Source organism: Mustela putorius, unplaced genomic scaffold (assembly GCF_011764305.1).
Source record: "Mustela putorius furo isolate JIRA1106 unplaced genomic scaffold, ASM1176430v1.1 tig00000139_pilon_pilon_pilon, whole genome shotgun sequence".
NCBI classification, from domain to species: Eukaryota; Metazoa; Chordata; class Mammalia; order Carnivora; family Mustelidae; genus Mustela; species Mustela putorius.
In genome coordinates, this window is record NW_025421293.1 from 10,724,327 (window position 1) to 10,742,563 (window position 18,237).

The window sequence follows — 18,237 nt, forward strand, 5'->3', positions numbered from 1 at the left end:
ATATTATAATACTGTCCTACAGGTATCGTTTCTTTTTTTTTTTTTTTTTTTAAAGATTTTATTTATTTGACAGAGACAGAGATCACAAGTAGGCAGAGAGGCAGGCAGCGAGAGACAAAGGGGAAGCAGGCTCCCCGCTGAGCAGAGAGCCCAAAGTGGGGCTTGATCCCAGGACCCCGATATCATGACATGGGCCACCATGTACCCCTTGTCCCACAGGTTTCTTTAAATAGTTTTGAATTGGTTTTAATTCAGTGAATGAGTCTTATGCTATGTATAGCATCAGATATTATCAAACTGAAATTAATTATACTCTTAAAGCAACATTTAAACTCGTAACAGCAAATTTGTGGATAAATTTCACTTTTTCTATTCCATTTTTAAATGACTTGAAAATTTTCTTTTGCATTATAACAACCCCGATAGGGTATGTGAACTGCTTTAATGCACTCTTTGTGTGTTTTTGTAATAAACTTTTACATCATCTTAATTGAGTTAGAAGGAAAAAATGTGTGCAAATAAAAAAGAAACTCTAACTGTTAATCTGGAATCTAGCGGGGTAATTACAGGGCTGGATAATTATACAGCAACAATCTATAATCCTTTTGCCTAAAAAGCTGCTGAAGTTTAAGAGGTGTTCTATTGGCCCTCGGTAGTATTAACAGGTCGGAGGAGACAACACACACATTTTATTTTTTTAAGATTTTATTTATTTGTCAGAAAGAGAGAACAAGCACAAGCAGGGGGAGCAGCAGGCAGAGAGAAAAGCAGCCTCCCCGCTGAGCAGGGAGCCTGATGCAGAACTCTATCCCAGGGCCCTGGGATCATGATCTGAGCCGAAGGCAGACTCTTCACCGACTGAGCCACCCAGGCTTCCCAGCACAAACATTTTTTTAAACAGTTTTGGATCCTGGCAGAATTTCAGCCAGGGGAAATTTTGTTTGTTTAATTTTGTATATATAAAGAATGATTAATTATTTTTAAACCTAGACTTTAAGAAAAGGTCATTGCTGTTTGTGTGCATGTGTATTCACGAGCTCACATAACCCTCGAAATCTCACAATGAGATTGCCATTTTTGTAGGCAGAACTGGCAGTTTCATATGGCTCAAGCTAATATATGTTTCTGTATATTCATGTATAGAAATTGGTCTGTTCATGTTTTAGTGTGACATGGTCTAGGCACTTGTTTTTTATTCTCATTTTGTCTTGTAGCCATTTAGTCCATTAGAAACCAGGCTGCTGGGCACCTGGTTGGCTCAGCTGGTTAAGCAACTGCCTTGGGCTCAGGTCATGATCCTGGAGTCCCGGGATCAAGTCCTGCATCGGGCTCCCAGCTTCATGGGGAGTCTGCTTGTCCCTCTGACTTTCTCCCCTCTCGTGCTTTCCCTCTGTCTCTGTCTCAAATAAATAAATAAAATCTCTTAAAAAAAAGAAAAAGAAGGAAAGAAAGAAACAAGGCTGCAAAGATTCTGAGGACACAGTGTGTTCTGTGGGTTGTTGAGACAGAACCAAGATGCACTCAGACAGTTATGTTTGCTGTGGAGTCTCTTAGGGAGACCTGGCACTGAATTTAAGATTGTGTGCACTAACATCTCATCTCAAACAAACGTTAACGTTTTGCACAAAGTTTTGAGACAATGCAGCTGAAGTTGAATTTATTCAAGTATAGTTTTGTTAGCTGCAGACCTGGAGCCTCTGGGCTCTCTGCAGCTCTAGGCCACGTGTAATAATAATGGTCTATGGGGCATGGGCCTTGCTGTTCTCAGGGTAGTGTGTGTGAGTGCTGCGTCCTCATAAAATAGTCACCTGCTTCCTAGCTGACAGATGGCCATTAGGGGGAATGTCTGGGGGGGTACAGCTGGGGCGTATCCTGTGTGAAGATAAAACTTTGTCTTTACTGAAACTTCACAGGTATAGCTAGGCACTTCCGCTTTGGAAACCAAGAAGATGCCCACGAATTCCTTCAGTACACTGTTGATGCTATGCAAAAAGCATGCTTGAATGGCAGCAATAAGTGAGTACAGCGAAGCATCGGTCACGTCTTCCCTTGGCATCGCTGGCTCACTGGAGTTCAGTTGTGCCTTTTACATGAATGTCCCGAGCTCTGTGTTTGCTTCCCTTTGACTTTGCACTGCCTCTTCCTCAAGCGATTGCCATCATTTTAAAATGATGGAAAAATTTTAAGGGTATGCTTACTGTAACAGTGTGGATTTAATTACGGAAGTCAGGAATTGGGGGTCGATTTTGCCCTTACTCCGTTTCTCAGCATCAGCATCCCTTTGCAGATCTAAAACTATCCACTTTTCTTTTCTGGCATGCTTTCTGCTCCTCTCCAGCCTCTGAAATCTTTGTGTGTACCCTGCATTTTTCTTACGCTGGTCAGTTACCAATTCTTACATTTTCTTCCTTAAAATCTAAATGTAGACTCAAGAGGAAGATTGCAAGTACAACTAGATACCAAATCCTAACCCACCTGCATTTCCCGAACACACCTGGTAGGTCTCCTGTTCCGCTCCCACCGCTGCTGTCCCTTGGCTGGGCTCTGCTCACTTGGATGACAGACCCCAGGGCAGAGGAGAACGCCCTGCGCTCCCTGCCTTCAGCAGCTGGTCCACACGTCCAGTGTCACAGCCTTGCTGCTCGCTTCCCGGCCAAATTCCTGCCTCAGTGTCAGCTCCCTTCTCAGTACTGTCCTGTCTCTTTCTGCCTCTCCCCAAACCCTCACTGTGAGGGTCCAGGTGAGATGACTCTCTGGCTGCCAAGCATACTGCTGTCTTTTTATTTCGTGCCTTCCTATTTGAATTCTTGTTCTTTAGAGATGTCACAGCATCTGTAATTATTGTAGAACTCGTCTCATGTCACCGTTTATTTTTCAGATTAGACAGACACACCCAGGCTACCACCCTCGTTTGTCAGATATTTGGAGGATACCTAAGATCGAGAGGTAAAGTTTTATTTAAGGTTGATAAAGAGGTACATGCACGTGGTTAAAGAAGTGCAGTAGGAAAGGGTTAGCAATGGACAGTGTGTCTCCTTCCCCCCAGTTTAGAATATAGCCTTCCAGTACTTTCCTATGCACGAGCAGACTGAGAGTGTCTTAGATGGATCTCTTCCCTTTTTCTCTTACCATGAGAAATCTTTTTACATCTCGGTACATGCAGGTAACACGGTCTCTCACTGCTGAAGTAGAATTCCATTCACTTAAGTCCCCTAACAATGGATTTTGAAGCTGTTTGTAATTCTTCGGTGTTATACCATTAGTCATTCATGGAACATTCTTCTACAATGCCTTTCTGTTCACGGAGAAGTGTCTAAGTAGGATGAGTTCTTAGTTAGTAGAATTTCTGCATTGAAGGGTGGTGTGTGTATTTTAAATTCTGATACTCCAGATCGTTCTTCCAAGAGGTTCTACCCGTTCGCATTCCAGCCGGCAGCACCCGGGGGCTGCACCCTCGACACCTTGGCTCACACTGTGGTTCATATTAACACTCTTGTGCAGTCTGAAAAATGTACTTTAAGTTTATTTGAAAATCATATTTTTGTGTTCTTTTGTGTCAGTAGTTGGTATCGCCATAAGGGTTACACTTTGCTAATTCTTTGCATTTTATTTTATTTCAGTCAAGTGTTTAAATTGCAAAGGTGTCTCGGATACGTTCGACCCATATCTCGATATAACGTTGGAGATAAAGGTACGTTTGCTAGCTGTGGTGGTGAGGTTAGAAAAAAACAGACTTCGTGTGACTTTATCTGTGGTTCATTTATAACTTCACTACACTTGCTAGAGAGTACGAATTGAAACTGTTCATATGCCGAGACTGGATTTAGAGGAAATAATGTAAGGTTTGTAGCAGGGAACGTAGGGACTTTTCTTGCCCTTTGACTTTTCACTCATTTGTGATAAAATCAGAATTTGTTGCCTGCATTAGCTTAATTTAGATGATTGTCACTGTTGAGAAACTCCTTTGTTTCTTGCGTTCTCTAAGCTCCTATTTTCTGTTAATCTCTTGCTTTTCCGATTACAAATGTAATATGTGCTTAGGATGGAAATGAGGAACCTTGCAGATGTGTAGAGGGTCCCGTCCCTCCGGATGAACCCTTAACAATCTGATATAAACTGTTCTAGAACCTATTATTTACCGACTCTAACAACACAATTACACCTTAGGCCTGTTCGGCCACTGGCCACCTTCATGTACTTCCGTTTAGCGGCCTCTCCAAGGGCATGTGCCTTGGGGGTGCCGCGGCCCCCTGAGCATGGGCACCACCAGGCGCAGGCCCTCTTCCTTGCTGGTGTGTGTGGGTTTTTTTTTTCCTGTTTTATGCTCTTTGGAATAACACTGCAGCAAGCAGCTTCTTCACACGTCGTTCACTTTGATGTGCGCGGCGTTTAACAAAGGGAGAGTCATGGGATGGGTACACGTATAAAAGTCCATGTCTAATAAAAGAGAAATTTCTACATATAAATTCACATTGGCTTTTAGACCTTTGAGTCGTGTTTTTTCTTCCTTCTGTCGAGTGGCAGTGAGCGGTCCCGTGTGCTGATGCTGTTCTTCTCTTCCCAGGCCGCTCAGAGCGTGAACAAGGCGTTGGAGCAGTTTGTGAAGCCGGAGCAGCTCGACGGGGAAAACTCTTACAAGTGCAGCAAGTACGCGGGTGTGGCGGCGGGGCGGCTCGCGGTGCGGATGGGGGAGCCCTCTTAGCTGCCGTGCTGTCTAGGAGGACGTCGGGTCTCCGCGCTCCCGGGGCTGGAGTGCTCAGTGTCTGCCTGCACCTCTGCCCCCGGGAGGGCCCATGCCCCACGACCGGGCGGGTTTGCGGGGGGCCGTCTACGGTAGCTGCTCGGCCTGGTGCGGCCCGGCTGACGTGTCTGTGGTGCTCGGCGTTTTCGTGGACTCCTTGTTAGAGGTGCCGGTGGAGTGGGGCTCGGCTTCTCTGAGAGAGCAGTTAAGGCTCTTGCTCTCTCCTCTGCTTCTCACCCAGGATTCAGGGTGGTAACTGCTGGAAACGTCCAGTGTTGAGGATTCATTGCTGTGTTGCCCTGTGAAGTCAGGAGAGCCTCTATTTGAAGAAAGTCCTGTTTCACATGTTTCAGTAGATTTTCATTTTTTTAGAAGCTGGTACTATGGGTGATCGTTACCAAACACTCACGTCTTGGGGGGAAAGTTCCCACAGCCACAGGCACTTCTCCTATTCTGAGTTCCACGGATGTTCAGTTTGAGTTGAGAGAATTCTGTATTTAACCCAATTTTAAAATTATCAGTGTCTCTGGGGCTTCTCAGAATCTGTCCTAGGCTTCCTTTTTTCTTTCATGCTAATTGAACAGTCGCCCCCTGTCGTAAATTAGTGTTTTTTTTTTTTTAATATTTAAAAAAAAAATTTATTTGACAGAAATCACAAGTAGGCAGCGAGGCAGGCAGAGAGAGGGGAGGAAGCAGGCTCCCTGCTGAGCAGAGAGCCCAATGCGGGACTTGATCCCAAGACCCTGGGATCATGTCCCTGGGATCAAGACCCTGGGACCTGAGCTGAAGACAGAGGCTTAACCCACTGAGCCACCCAGGTGCCCCAAATTATAGTGTTTTCACTGTTGGCTGAGAGGAGGGCTGGTATTTTTTACTAGTAGCTTTCTTTTGGTTTGTTGGGAAATGTTTCAGAAAAACAACAAGGGAAAGACTTAAAAAATACATCTGTACTTACACACATCTTCTTAATCCTTTGTTTCTGTTTATTTCAAGGTGTAAAAAGATGGTTCCAGCTTCAAAGAGGTTCACTATACACAGATCCTCTAATGTTCTTACACTTTCTCTGAAACGTTTTGCAAATTTTACTGGTGGAAAAATTGCTAAGGTAGGTAGATAATATTAATAACCTTTTATGTGCTCTTTGTCAAGGCTTATATGTCAGTAGCTATCAAGGGTTATATGCGACCTAACTGAACAGTTTGTTACCTTGATTTCCTGGGTTCTAGTACTTACTGGGGAGAAACGTGTCCGAGCATTGAGCTGGTGTAGTGTGCCGTGTGCGTTCTTGAGTGCAGTTTCTCTGTCCTGGTTGGACTCTACTGATGACAGAATTGGTAACTGCGGTCTGCACTTGGGCATCGTGGTCAGGGAAAGCGGGAGACACAGGGAGAGCCGGTGTCATTCGCAGTCCAAAGAGGGCGGCCCTGCGGGATCTCACACTCTTGTCAGAGTTGGCTTTCTTTGTCGAGGTTTTCTCAGGGTAGCACACTGAATTTTCATATTTTCTTTCCACTTCCTGAAGACTGGATATATCAGAAATCAGAAGTATGCAAGAGATCTAAACAGTCCCTTCCCAAAGTAGTAAAGCCACGTGCGACCGACGTCCAGAATTAGCGTTCCATCCCGTGGCCAATTCAGAGGGTTTGCTTAATGCAGAGCCGTGTCTGCTTCAGGGAAATCAGGAAGGCGGGGAGCACATGAAGGACGTGCGGGCTCAGGGTGGCTCCAGGCTGACTGTGCCTTTTGAAGTGTGGTTCAGCGTGTTAGGTTTCTGCTGGAACATTCGAGGGCACAGAGCCCGGTGGCGTGTGGACCTCCGTGGGGATATGCGGAATGATCTGGGCCTTCAGAAGCGGCATTCCTGAGCCTCTCCCCGTTTCTGTGCAGGATGTGAAATACCCTGAATATCTTGATATCCGACCGTACATGTCTCAGCCGAATGGAGAACCGATCATCTATGTTCTGTACGCAGTGCTGGTGCACACGGGCTTTAACTGCCATGCCGGCCACTACTTCTGCTACATCAAAGTAAGCCATGCAGGTTTTGCTGTCTTAAAATAGACTCTAAGGTAGCACTGGCTCTTGGGGGGCAAGGTGGGGCTTTGCCAATGCAAATACGAAGACCCATTTTTCTTACTTTCCTGTTTGGTTGGTGTTCCGTCTTCGTGCGATCGTATCTAATTCCTCCTTTGTTGCCTTTCTCTTGCAGGCGAGCAATGGCCTCTGGTACCAAATGAATGACTCCATCGTATCTACCAGTGATATTAGATCGGTGCTCAGTCAGCAAGCTTACGTTCTCTTTTATATCAGGTACCGGCAGGAAAACGGATTTTCACATTTTCTGTTGTGTCCTTTCTCTTTATCTCAACAGCATATTTAAATTCCATATTTGGTTATTGAAATATCAGCTGACTGGGGCCAGCAGAGTAAGGGAGGTAGTTTTTGGATGTGGATTAGGATTTAGCTTCCAACCCCGTGGCCAGCTGATAGGGAAGCACGCAGAGAAGGTGCCCAGTGATGGTGGAGGAGGGCGGGCTGCCGCGGGCAGCACCTGGTAGGAGCCTGGGGCCAGGGAGGCAGGGTGTGGAGGCCTCAGGAAGGGGCCTCTGAGGACCTGCGTGGGGTTACCTCTCAACCACTGGGCGTAGGCAGCTAGCCACGTTCCTGGCCGGGCCTGGCCGGGCACCGGCTCACTGCTCCCTGTTGCTGCTGCACGCTCTGTCTCACTAATTCCATTTCTGGAAGTGCGTGGTCTTAGGAAAACTCTGATGTGTGCTCTGAGGTGTTCATTTATAGTAGCTGAAAATTAAGAACAAATTAAGGAGAATGAGTGTGTACATTGTAGTATATCCATGTGTTGGACTATTATGCAGCTGTTAAAAATCATTTTTATGATGACCCTTTTTTTCTCAAAGTGATACAAGAGAGTGTTCTATATATATGGAGAAAAAGCAGTTTGAAATCTTTCACAGTGGAATTTAAAAAAAAAGTACAGGCTAAAGCCTGGAGGATATTCCAGTAAATCGGAACAGTAGAAGCCTCTCCTGGGTGTGATGAGGCATAGTATTTGTGTGTTTCACTCCTGGATACAGACTTTCTGTAAGAGCATGTACTCTTGGTGTCCCTCTCATGGGTGTGATGAGGCATAGTATTTGTGTGTTTCACTCCTGGATACAGACTTTCTGTAAGAGCATGTACTTACATTTAGAAAAATAAAAGTAAACAGAAAAGAATTGCTTTCAGGTAGTGGCATCTCTGGAACACACAATCAAAAATACCACTTGCACGGTTACCTTTGTGCCTCCCCGTGGGGGCACCTGCCACTAACCTTGACCCAGAAGGGATCCTGTGCGAAACTCCATGCGCTGCAGCTTCTTGTTCTGGTCTCTGGGGGGCTCCAGGTGAATCTCTCCTAAGAACGTGCCCTGTGAAGCCTTAACTGCTGTCCCTCTCTGTCCCCAGGTCCCACGATGTGAAAAATGGAGGTGAACTCACTCATTCCACTCACAGCCCCGGCCAGTCCTCACCCCGACCTGTGATCAGCCAACGTGTTGTCAACAACAAGCAGGCTGCGTCAGGGTTTATCGGACCACAGCTCCCCTCTCACATGATAAAGGTAACATTCCAGAGGTGGGATGTAATCTCTGTGGCAACTTGGGTGTTGTTCAGAGCCTCCGGTCAGCGCTGCAGGAGCCACCGTGTCCTCGTAGCACCGAATGCCTTGTCAAAAAAGTTCATACAAGCCATCGATTATAAAATATTTCAAATATGCAGAATATCTCCGGGTATGACTGTAACAAACAAGAAAAAGGTCTGGGTGTGGGTGTAGATTTAAGCGCAAGAGCATAAGCGAGAGAGCACAAGAGCACAGGAAGAGGGAGAAGCCGATTCGCCGCTGAGCAGGGAGCCCGACGTGGGCCTTGATCTGAGGACCCCAGGATCATGATGTGAGATGAAGGCAGCTGCTTACCTGACTGAGACACCCGGGCGCCCCAACACTAGGGATTTTAGCTCTCACTTTGGACTTTTTCATTCAGAGTGGACTTAATATTTGGGGATTCTTTTGTTGTTGTTGTTTTTTCTTAAGATTTTATTTATTAACAGAGAGAGAGAGCGAGAGAGGGAATACAAGCAGCAGGAGTGGGAGAGGGAGAAGCAGGCTTCCCGCTGAGCAGGGAGCCTGATGTGGGGCTCAATCCCAGGACCCTGGGATCAGGACCTGAGCTGAAGGTAGAGGCTTAATGACTGAGCCATCCAGGCGCCCCAATATTTGGGGATTCTTGATGAATGCTAGAAACAGGAAAGCGACTCACAAAAAGTTTATTTTCAGTGTATCCATGTAGCCCTTTCAGGAGTGTGGTGTGTCCTGTCGGCCGTCCAGCGGCTCAGACGCACCCCCTGGTGGTCAGTGCCTGTATCAGTGACACACAGACCTTCAGGAGGGAAGGCCTGGCGTTTGCTGGCCTGATGCAGTGATTATGGTCACCGTCTGTGTGTGGAAGCAACCCCCACCAATACCATAGTGCTGTGACAGCCTTTCCACTCGAGTGTGATTTGTTTGAGTCAGCAGATGGTCTAGTTGTGTACTGTATTTTATGGACATGGGATAGTGTTTGGATTGTAGCCAGAGTCACAAATCCAGTGCCTCTTGGAGCTGGGCGGGAGCTGGGCTCTGCCTCGGCTCAGCTTAATAGTGACGCCAGCACCCCGGTCAGCTAGAAGCACGAGCGCTGGGTGGAGGGGTGGCGAATACTGATTCTTTTCCAAGTTTCTTGTTTTCCTTCACGGGAAACCTTCAGATGTTAAGATAGCAACTAATTCAGGTATCTGACAAAACTCTGTGAAGGCCACGCAGAACACCTCTGTGAATTGCGGTCTCACCCACGGCCACCAGTTTGCCCCCTAGGATAGAGCAGCATAGGTGGGGTATGGAGCAGAACAGCTCAAGAGTAGGACGCAGAGGGGACAGGAAGGGGGGACGGCGCCCCAGGCCGCGCGCTCTGTCTGCCCACGCCGCCCCTCTCCCCACGAGCGGGCACTTCCTTCTGCTGTACGGCAGCGGGCTTCCAGGAAGCCCGGCCAAGGGAAGCATGCGTGACTCTGTGCCCGAGGGGGCTTCTTCATTTCTGTCAGATTGGAGCAGAAAGAATTGGGGCTGGGGTTTGTTCTGGAAAGAAATAGTTGTTGATTACTTACCAAAAATCAGGGACCCGTGGAAGGTTTATGGTCAAAGCGGACAGGAGGAGGAGGTGATTCTAGGTGTGGGAAATGTGATATTCTAATAAAGATGATGATGAGCAGAAAGGGCAGGGCCCCTAGCCAGACTGGATTCGTTGTGACCCTTCCTGGGGCTCTCACCACCTGGGGTCTTCTTTCTTCCAGAATCCACCTCACTTAAATGGGACCGGGCCACTGAAGGAAGCACCGAGCAGTTCCATGTCGAGTCCCAGTGGAAATTCTAGTGTCAGCCGGGCTGGTTCTGTTAATGCTTCGACTTCTGTTCAAAACTGGTCTGTTAACAGGCCATCAGTGATTCCGGAACACCCCAAGAAACAAAAAATCACGATCAGTATTCACAACAAGTTACCTGTTCGCCAAGGCCAGTCTCAGCCCAACCTTCACAGTGGTTCTTTGGAGAACCCAACCAAGCCTGTTCCCTCTTCTACCATTACCAACTCTTCTGCAATACAGCCTACCTCGAGCGTGCCTACGACGGCGGTTTCTAGTAAAGTCACAAAGCAGATGCCCCCGAGCGAGTCCTGTTCTCAGCCCGTGATGAACGGCAAGTCCAAGCTGAGCTCCAGCGTCCTGGTGCCCTATGGCGCCGAGTCGTCCGAAGAGTCCGACGAGGAGGCCAAGGGCCTAGGCAAGGAGAACGGTCTCGGTGCGACCGAGAGCTCGGACTCTCCTGTGCAGGGTGCGGGAGACGACGAGGCCTGTCCGCTCGAGCTTCGAGAGCCCCTTGCTCTGAACGGTGCTGACAGTACAGACAGCGACCTGAAGGAAAACGGTCTGCCTTGTGATGGTGCCAGTTGCCAAGTCCCGCCTACTCTACACTCAGAAAATCCCTTTTCTAAGGCGAATGGTCTGCCGGGAAAGGTGAGCATCGTGGGGTGGCCCGGGGGGAGGGAGGGGGGCTTGGCTTGGATTCCCACGGCCAGCCGCTCCCCGGCTGCAGATCAGAGATAGGGCGGCGCCCGGCGGCAGTAAGGGTTGAAAGAGCTTTGTGTTTTATCGTAGTTGATGCCTGCTCCTCTGCCGCCTCTCCCAGAAGACAAAATCTTAGAGACCTTCAAACTCAGCAACAAGGTGAAAGGTTCGACAGAAGAAACCAGGTAAGATGATGACGGGCGAGGAGACCATGATGGTGCCCGTGTGCCGTGCGCCGCTGTCCACTGCGCACGTCTCATCGTGGACCTCTTGAAGCCCGTGAATCTATTCATGAGCTAGAGAAGTTGTTAAGTGCCTCTTAGAAAAGGAAAGAAAAAAGTTACCAGATGAATTGCCATTTTTCTGTGAAAACGATGTCCTTGAGCTAACGCTTTGTTCAGCCTAGCCCCGTCTCTCTGGCTTAGGGACGCTACGGCCTGCTTCCAGGTCTGACACGTAGCCTTCCAGCGACAAATGTGAAGACTCGATAAGGTTGTAGGACAGGGCTTCTCAACTCCCATCAAGTTACAGATATTCTGCTCCTTCCAGAATCCTGAAATTTCATTTGTAGATAAGACAGTCTATCTCCACATTGAATGCTTTGTTTGCTTTTTTAAACGATCCAATTCCTGAGTGTAATGTAACGGGAGTGAAAGGAGGAATATACCAGCTGGTGGCGTGTTGGTTTGCCCACGAGTGCGTGACGACGCCCCAAGTGGGTTCGCTGTGAGCCTTGCCATGTGGGACGTGGCCTGGTGTCCTGAGCACAGTCCCACGCGCACATTTCACCATCAGGGGTGTGATGTCCTCATAAGGGACAACTTTTGGTGACATTCTGGTTGTCTCTGGATTTACACAGTAGTTGTGTCCCTGGAAAATGTCACGTCCATGAAGACTGCCAATAGTCTCATAGCCGGGGTGTTCGCCCACATGGACGTGGGCTTGTGGGACGTGGGGCCCTTCCTTACTCCCTGCATGCCACTGCCTGCTTGTCCCTGGGCTCCCCCATCTCTGTGATAACCAGAATGCACCCCACATCTCAGAGTGGCCCCCGACAGGGGGTCTGCCCTTACTGAACAGTGGTCTGGAAGGTTTAATTATTAAAATGGAGTGGAGCCAATCTGTAGGCGAAGAACTCTCCCTTCAGATTACCTTCAAGAGGGGACGGCGTGACTCCCCAGTCACTTGGTAATGGCTTTCTTTTCATCCCTTCCCCAGTCTAGCTTAGTTTCTCCTCAGATGTCACATGTGTGAGGATGACCGTGGACGGTTATGTAGACAGAACCACGCCTGGGTTGTGACCCAGCGGGTGTTGCTCTCACATGCTGGCACGAGACTCAGGCCGGACCGAGGTGACTTGTCTGCACTGACCTCATCTGTGCTCTCTCCCCCAGGGATTTTCCCACTAAAAAGTGGGGCCTCTGGAGGGTTGTTGATGTTGGCTGGCAGTTTTCATTAACCTCAAGCAGACCTCAGGGACCCTGTAGCAGACAAGGGCAGACAGAGTTCATGTCCTCCAGGAAGGCTTTCTAAAGCCTCACTGTTCCTACCAGAGCCTCCCGGTTCCTACATTCCGAGGGGCCGTTGGCTGGGTTTGGAGGCAGTGATTCTGTTGGAGGCTCAGGAGAAATGCAGAGGAAAAGTTAGAGCCTCTGGTCGCCAATCTGACTTTTCTGATCATTCACAGTTATTAAGAATTAGAAGTATATCTGAAAACAGAAAGAGCCTACGACTGCAGGATTATTGTAGCTGAAAAATGGGATAGTAGATACTAAGCCTGATAGAGAATTTCATGTTTTTGTTTAATGAGGGAAAGAGAATGTTAGAGTTTCCAAAAATGATAAATCCAGTATTCAGCTCCAGCCAGCTATGTTAAAGGCACAGATTATTTAAAGTAAAGGAATGTTTTGAAGTTTTTGTCCTTGTGAGCCATAATGCGATCAAGCCACTGACTGATCTATTGATTTCTTTGTTTTGATGGGGCTGCAGTGCTCCTGGAACAGAGGAAGGTCCTGCAGACGATCCTGGCATGGAGCTGGAGCCTGGCAGTCCCTCTCCCGAGTCCCATGAGAAACCGGAGACCCTCACGAGCCTTAGCAGCAAGTTAAAGAAGGCTTTGCCACCCTTAGACCCCAGTGTCAAATCTACCAAAGAAGAAGTCTCTGAAAACATTTTAGCAAAACCCGAGGAGTCTTTGCCCAGTGCCAACACCCTTTGCAGCAGCACTAAGAATACCGTGGGCGACGATCCACTCCCTAAACTGTGCAGCCCTGGGGACTTAACAGATGACCAGAGCAGACCACCCCAGGCCGGATCGGGGGTGTTACTAGAGAGCCCCCGGGCCTCGGCCGCAGTGGAGGCTGCGGGGAGTTCCAGCCCGAGTGCCCCGGTACACTCCGAGGATGCCTGTGAGCACGAACTCTTAGTCTACATCAGTCGAGACACGTGCTCGGACTTGGAGGACCCTCCTCGGAGCGGAGGCGCGGCGGCCGAGGGCTTGCCCTCTCCTCAAGCAGACAAGATCACAGAAAATCATTCAGAAGGGGGCCCTGAACAAAGTAACGGGGAGAAATGTGAAGAAAACATGGTCGGACAAAAAGTTCCAGATCATTCTCCAGTTAAGGAAAAAATCAGTATCCTCAGAAAAGTTGATCGAGGACATTATCGCAACCGAAGAGATCGTTCCTCCAGCGGAGAGCGTGCGCGGGAGAGCAGGAGCAAGACGGAGGAGCGCTACCACAAAAAGCGGCGCTCGTCTGTGCGGGAGCGGGGCCCCAAGCAGGACCGCTACAGGACGGAGCACGGCAGCGGGGGCCAGCACCACCTCTGTCACGGCGAGAGGCTCAGCCCCGGCGAGCACCGCTCCCTGGGCAGGTACGGCCACCACCACTCCCGCGGCAGAGGCGGCTCGGACCAGGAGTGGAGCAGGCACCACCACCCCGAAGGCGAGCACTCCTGGGCCCGGGAGAAGTACTACCCGGACAGACTGCGGTGGGACAAGTGTAGGCATTACCACGACAGGTACGCCCTGTACGCGGCCCGGGAGGTGCGCGAGTGGAGGCCCTTCCCCGGCGCCCGTGAGTACGCCAAGGCGGGCCCGTCCGGCGGCCGGCCCTACAAGGACTACTACAGGGGACGGAAGGGCCACGAGCTGCTCGCCAAGGGGAAGGACCGGCACCGCTTCGGCAGCCCCCGGGCAGGCCCGCCGCACGCCCTCCTCCCGTACCCCGACAAGTACCCCCACGAGAAAATTGCACTTGTAGCCGAAGACACCAATTGTAACCTCGCCGATCGCTTCCACGAACACGAGAACGCCAAGTCCCGGAAACGGAGATACGACAGCCTGGAGAACAGTGACGGTCACCTCGAGAGAAAGGCCTGGAGGGGCTTCCAGAAGGATCCCTTGGAAGAGCCTAAAGTGAAGAAGCACAAAAAATCAAAGAAGAAAAAGAAATCCAAAGACAAACACCGAGGCCGAGATTCCAGGTGAGGGTGAGGCCCAGTTCCGGTTCCGTGCCCGGGAGCCGGGCCTGGCCCCCCACCCCCGCGCGGGGCCGGCCATGGCGCTGACCGCTGGATTCCTGCGGCCCGCTCTGCGGGGCGTGAGCTGCCGCCGCGGTCGATTGCCGGACCGCAGCTCCGAGCCGCCGCTCCGGCGCGCTTCACGGTGCCGCCGGACCCCGCGCTGCAGGACGGTGATGCCGCCGCGGCCCGTGCTGCGGCATCTCTGGGAGCGTGTGTGCCCCGGCCCGTACTGACACCTCGCGTTCCGGACTGTGTAACTGGTGTTCTTCCTCTCCCTCGTCAGATGCGGTTATGTTTTCGTGCCTGTTCGTGTTTTCTCGCACCTCGGGGCCCGCTGTCCCTGTGCTGCTGGCCGGCCCGCCGGTGGCGCGGGTCCGAGACGACCACGGGTTGCCTCAGCCTTGTCTGTTCCTCTGGCTCCGTTTCCCAGTTTGAGATCTCGTGGGGAAGTTTGTTTTTGTATTTCTAAAAAACGAAATTGGGCAGAAATCGATTGTCTTAAAAATGACTTCTCCACGATGAGGTGCCTGACATCTGACATGTCTTGAGATGGAAACCCTGGGGAACGGTTACAAAAGCCGAAGGGACGCAGACACGGTTACCCGAGGGGGAACCTCCTTCCCCCCCGTGTGCCCGAGTCTCCTGGCGAAAGCGTTCTGTCCCTCAGCCCCCCATTTTCCTTCTTCCGGACGTGGGGCCGGCAGTCTTCGCTCCCGAGCTCTGGAGGGGCGGGGGTCCAAGTGGGTGACCTCACACCCTGGACCCGGGCACCTCCTCCGGCGAGCACGCGCACTGGCGCCCAGCCGGGGCCTTCCCCGGCGCGTGCGAGCTGAGTGTCTGCCGGGGGGTGGTGGAAGCCGAGGACCAGGCCGCTCGGAGATGAGTTTGGTTTGTTGGTGGTTTGAGTTCTGGCTTCTTCTCCGCAGGCATCAGCAGGACTCCGATCTTTCAGTAGCATGCTCTGATGCTGATCTCCATAGACACAAAAAAAAGAAGAAGAAAAAGAAGAGGCACTCCAGGAAGTCCGAGGACTTTGTTAAAGACTCAGAGCCGCACCTGCCCAAGGCCGTCAGCCATGAGACTGTTGACCGTTTCCGGAGAACGGACGGCGCTTTCCCCCTCACCGACGGCCTGCCTCTGGAAGGTGCTGGGCCTTTCCGTGAGAAGAGAAAACACTTAAGGATGGGAAGCAGGGATGACAGGGGTCCTCTGTCTGAGTGTGGCCAGGGTAAGAGGAGACACTTGGAATTAAGACTATAGAAATGATTCTTGTTAACACCGGGGAAGAAACCCTCACTTGGCGTCGAAGGGGGTGCGTGTCCGCGGGAGCCCGGGCACCCCGTCAGCTCCAGCCTCGGCTCCCGGGTGTGGCGCGGGCTTCAGCTGCCCAGTGGGGCGCTGCAGGCCGACCCCGTAGCACGTGTGTGAAGCCGCAGGGACTCGGACCTGGGCTCGGCGGAGCCTCTGTGGCGAGACCTCTGGTCTGGGGCCCTGGCTGTGGGAGTTTCCTGAAGGACGGGGGCTTTTATTCTTAAGCCATTTCTGATCAAAGTAGTTACACAGCGTGTGCTTTCCCTCCGGAGTCGTTAAACCTCTGGCATTCTGAGTGGAAGCTGAAGCTCCGTGGGAGGGATGTCCCCTGTCGGGCCCTGGCTGGGCCGAGGCCTTGCGGGCATCTGTGTTGTGGGGCCTTGGCTCCCGCTGAGCAAACCCCTCCAGGTTGGGAGCGTGGGGGGCTTGGGTTCTTACCCACTTGGCACCGCTGTCTTCCGATGTCACCTTTTAGCCCTTTCTGTTCTGACCGCACTTGAAGCAGCCCCTTCGCGCCATCTGCTCTTCGCCCGGGCCGCAGAGTGCGGGCCTGGAGCGGGGTGGCGGGCTCGGTGGCCTCTGTGCCCCATGGGGTCAGCCTGCGGGTGCTGCCCGTCTCCACGGGGCCTGCTGGTGAAGAAGGCCAAGGCTTTCGCAGGTTTGAAATGGCTGGCGGAGCCCACATGAGATGTCGCGGCCCGTGAGACACGTCCGTGTCCGGAGCCGTGCGAGGGCGAGCCCAGCCTTCCTGCCTGCACCACGCCGCGCTGCCCTGGCAGGTCGCTGCCGAGAGCCTGTGTGGCCCCAGAGAGGGACGGGGTGGTCCTCTGGCCTTTTGTACGAGGAGCTCGCTGAGCCCTGCCCTAGACGCCCGAGGGGCGCTTTCGTGACTTTGATACGGCGTCTTGGTTGCCCACAGTCCCTTTGTGTTGTGAACTTGGGGGAGACGCGCGTGTTTTGGGGGCAGGCCCGTCTGCCCCGCAGCCCGCTGTCAGTGCGGCTGTGGACAGAGGAGGGCCAGACGGGCCGGAGTGCTGGCTTTAGAGGAGCAGACGCCGTGAGGGGGGCGCTGTCCCAGCCGGTGGGGCTGTGCAGCGGGACGTGCTGTGGGGAGCCCGGGTGGCACAGGGTAGAGGACGAGGGTGGCCGTGGCCGGCTGGAAAGTGACATTGGCTGTTGTCTGCTCTGGGTTTTTTAGATTAATCATGTGACTCTTTGGTCTGTTTCCCACGAGCATTTTGGTGATTTAGGGAAGGGCTTGGCTTGGTGCGGATTGAGTCCCTTCTACCTCTCCTTGGTGCTTGGGAGGAAGCAGTGGGCGGCGTCTGAGGGAATTCTCTGTTGCTAGAATGTTCCCCGCCCGGCTGCAGTCCCGTAAGGGGCACACTCAGAGGCTGCCAGAGCACAGTGGAGGGCAGCTCCCCCACAAACACGGCTCTGGAGGGAAAGCAGGCTGCTGTGAACCTCGGTGGTTGGCCTGTGGGGCTCCAGACATGTGTCTCTAAGGGCCGCAGTCAGGCTTTGGGTCAAGCAGCGGCCGTGTCTGTCTTGTCCGATTGCGCTCCATGGGCGTTGTGCAGCCGGCGTGGCCAAGGGGAGCAGGTTGAGGAACCCATGTGTCTGTACCCTCCTGTCCTCAAGGATAAGGGGCCACTTGCTTGGGCTTCCATGCTAAGCACCCCTATCTTCTGGCCAAGGATGCCAGACCCCTTTGCCTGCCTGCCACGTGTCCCCTATTTCTGATACCTTGACCACTCACCTCTGAGACTCTTGTTCTCCGGCTGCATGAAACCCTCACGTCAGTGTCTTTGGCTTGAGTTCTGTTCTGTCCTGCTGTTAAAATGCTGATCAGTTTGATGGGCTGGGAGCGAACTGTTCCCGCAGGATGTGGCTTTTCGCTGGGTCGCAGGCATCGCGTACAGTCTTGTTTTCAGTCAGACGCTGGGAGCGATCGCCGTGCGACACGGTACACATGCCCAGTCTGTGCGGGACGGATTTCAGGCCGTGAGCTTCCGGCCAAGAACGGGTCCTGAGTGTCCTCACGCAATGCCCATGCACAGCACAGGCATGAAAAATGCTGCAGAACTATCATTAAAATTTCTTTCCTGATTCTTTGCTTTCTAGGTGATTGAAAACTTGGCCTCAAAACAAAAAATTCACTAGTTATGGTAAGCAGTTTTCCTATCTGTATGTTTTATACTTGTCCATAGAGGCACCGAGGGGACCCAGATGGAGGAGTTTGGGGCCTCGGGGAGACACGCGGTGCTGCGGGGAGCAGGTGTGGGAGGCTCCCCGGCAAGGGTAGCAGACTCCTCCGACCCCCAGGCCCGCCGCTGGAGCTGTGCTTGGATCCCTCCTCCTCCGTTCTGGCTCGGGCACAGGGTGGCCCTTACTTTGGAAAGCTGCAGGCCCCAGACGGCCAGGACTAACACAGAAGGGAAAGCCCCTTTCCTCCACCCAGACCTACCCAACTGGCCTAGGAGAGGAGCCCCCGGCAGCCCCGTTCCCAC

At 51.7% G+C, this 18,237-nt stretch overlaps 1 protein-coding gene across 5 annotated transcripts in view; it reads left to right on the plus strand.

The window, feature by feature from the left end:
* USP42 (ubiquitin specific peptidase 42) overlaps window positions 1-18,237 on the plus strand; it is a 76,343-nt gene that overhangs the window by 56,281 nt on the left and 1,825 nt on the right. For 3 of the 5 annotated variants that reach the window (XM_004774981.3, XM_045075121.1, XM_004774982.3), the window contains 12 exons: window positions 1,914-2,016; window positions 2,879-2,946; window positions 3,621-3,691; window positions 4,565-4,647; window positions 5,735-5,846; window positions 6,629-6,769; window positions 6,951-7,051; window positions 8,204-8,357; window positions 10,124-10,840; window positions 10,982-11,076; window positions 12,881-14,377; window positions 15,343-15,644. In XM_004774981.3, coding sequence (XP_004775038.2) covers window positions 1,914-2,016; window positions 2,879-2,946; window positions 3,621-3,691; window positions 4,565-4,647; window positions 5,735-5,846; window positions 6,629-6,769; window positions 6,951-7,051; window positions 8,204-8,357; window positions 10,124-10,840; window positions 10,982-11,076; window positions 12,881-14,377; window positions 15,343-15,644 — 3,444 coding nt within the window. Of the gene's footprint in view, window positions 1-1,913; window positions 2,017-2,878; window positions 2,947-3,620; window positions 3,692-4,564; window positions 4,648-5,734; window positions 5,847-6,628; window positions 6,770-6,950; window positions 7,052-8,203; window positions 8,358-10,123; window positions 10,841-10,981; window positions 11,077-12,880; window positions 14,378-15,342; window positions 17,896-18,237 lie in introns of all 5 variants that reach the window. The other 2 variants (XM_045075122.1, XR_006605265.1) reach the window with 2 other exon arrangements.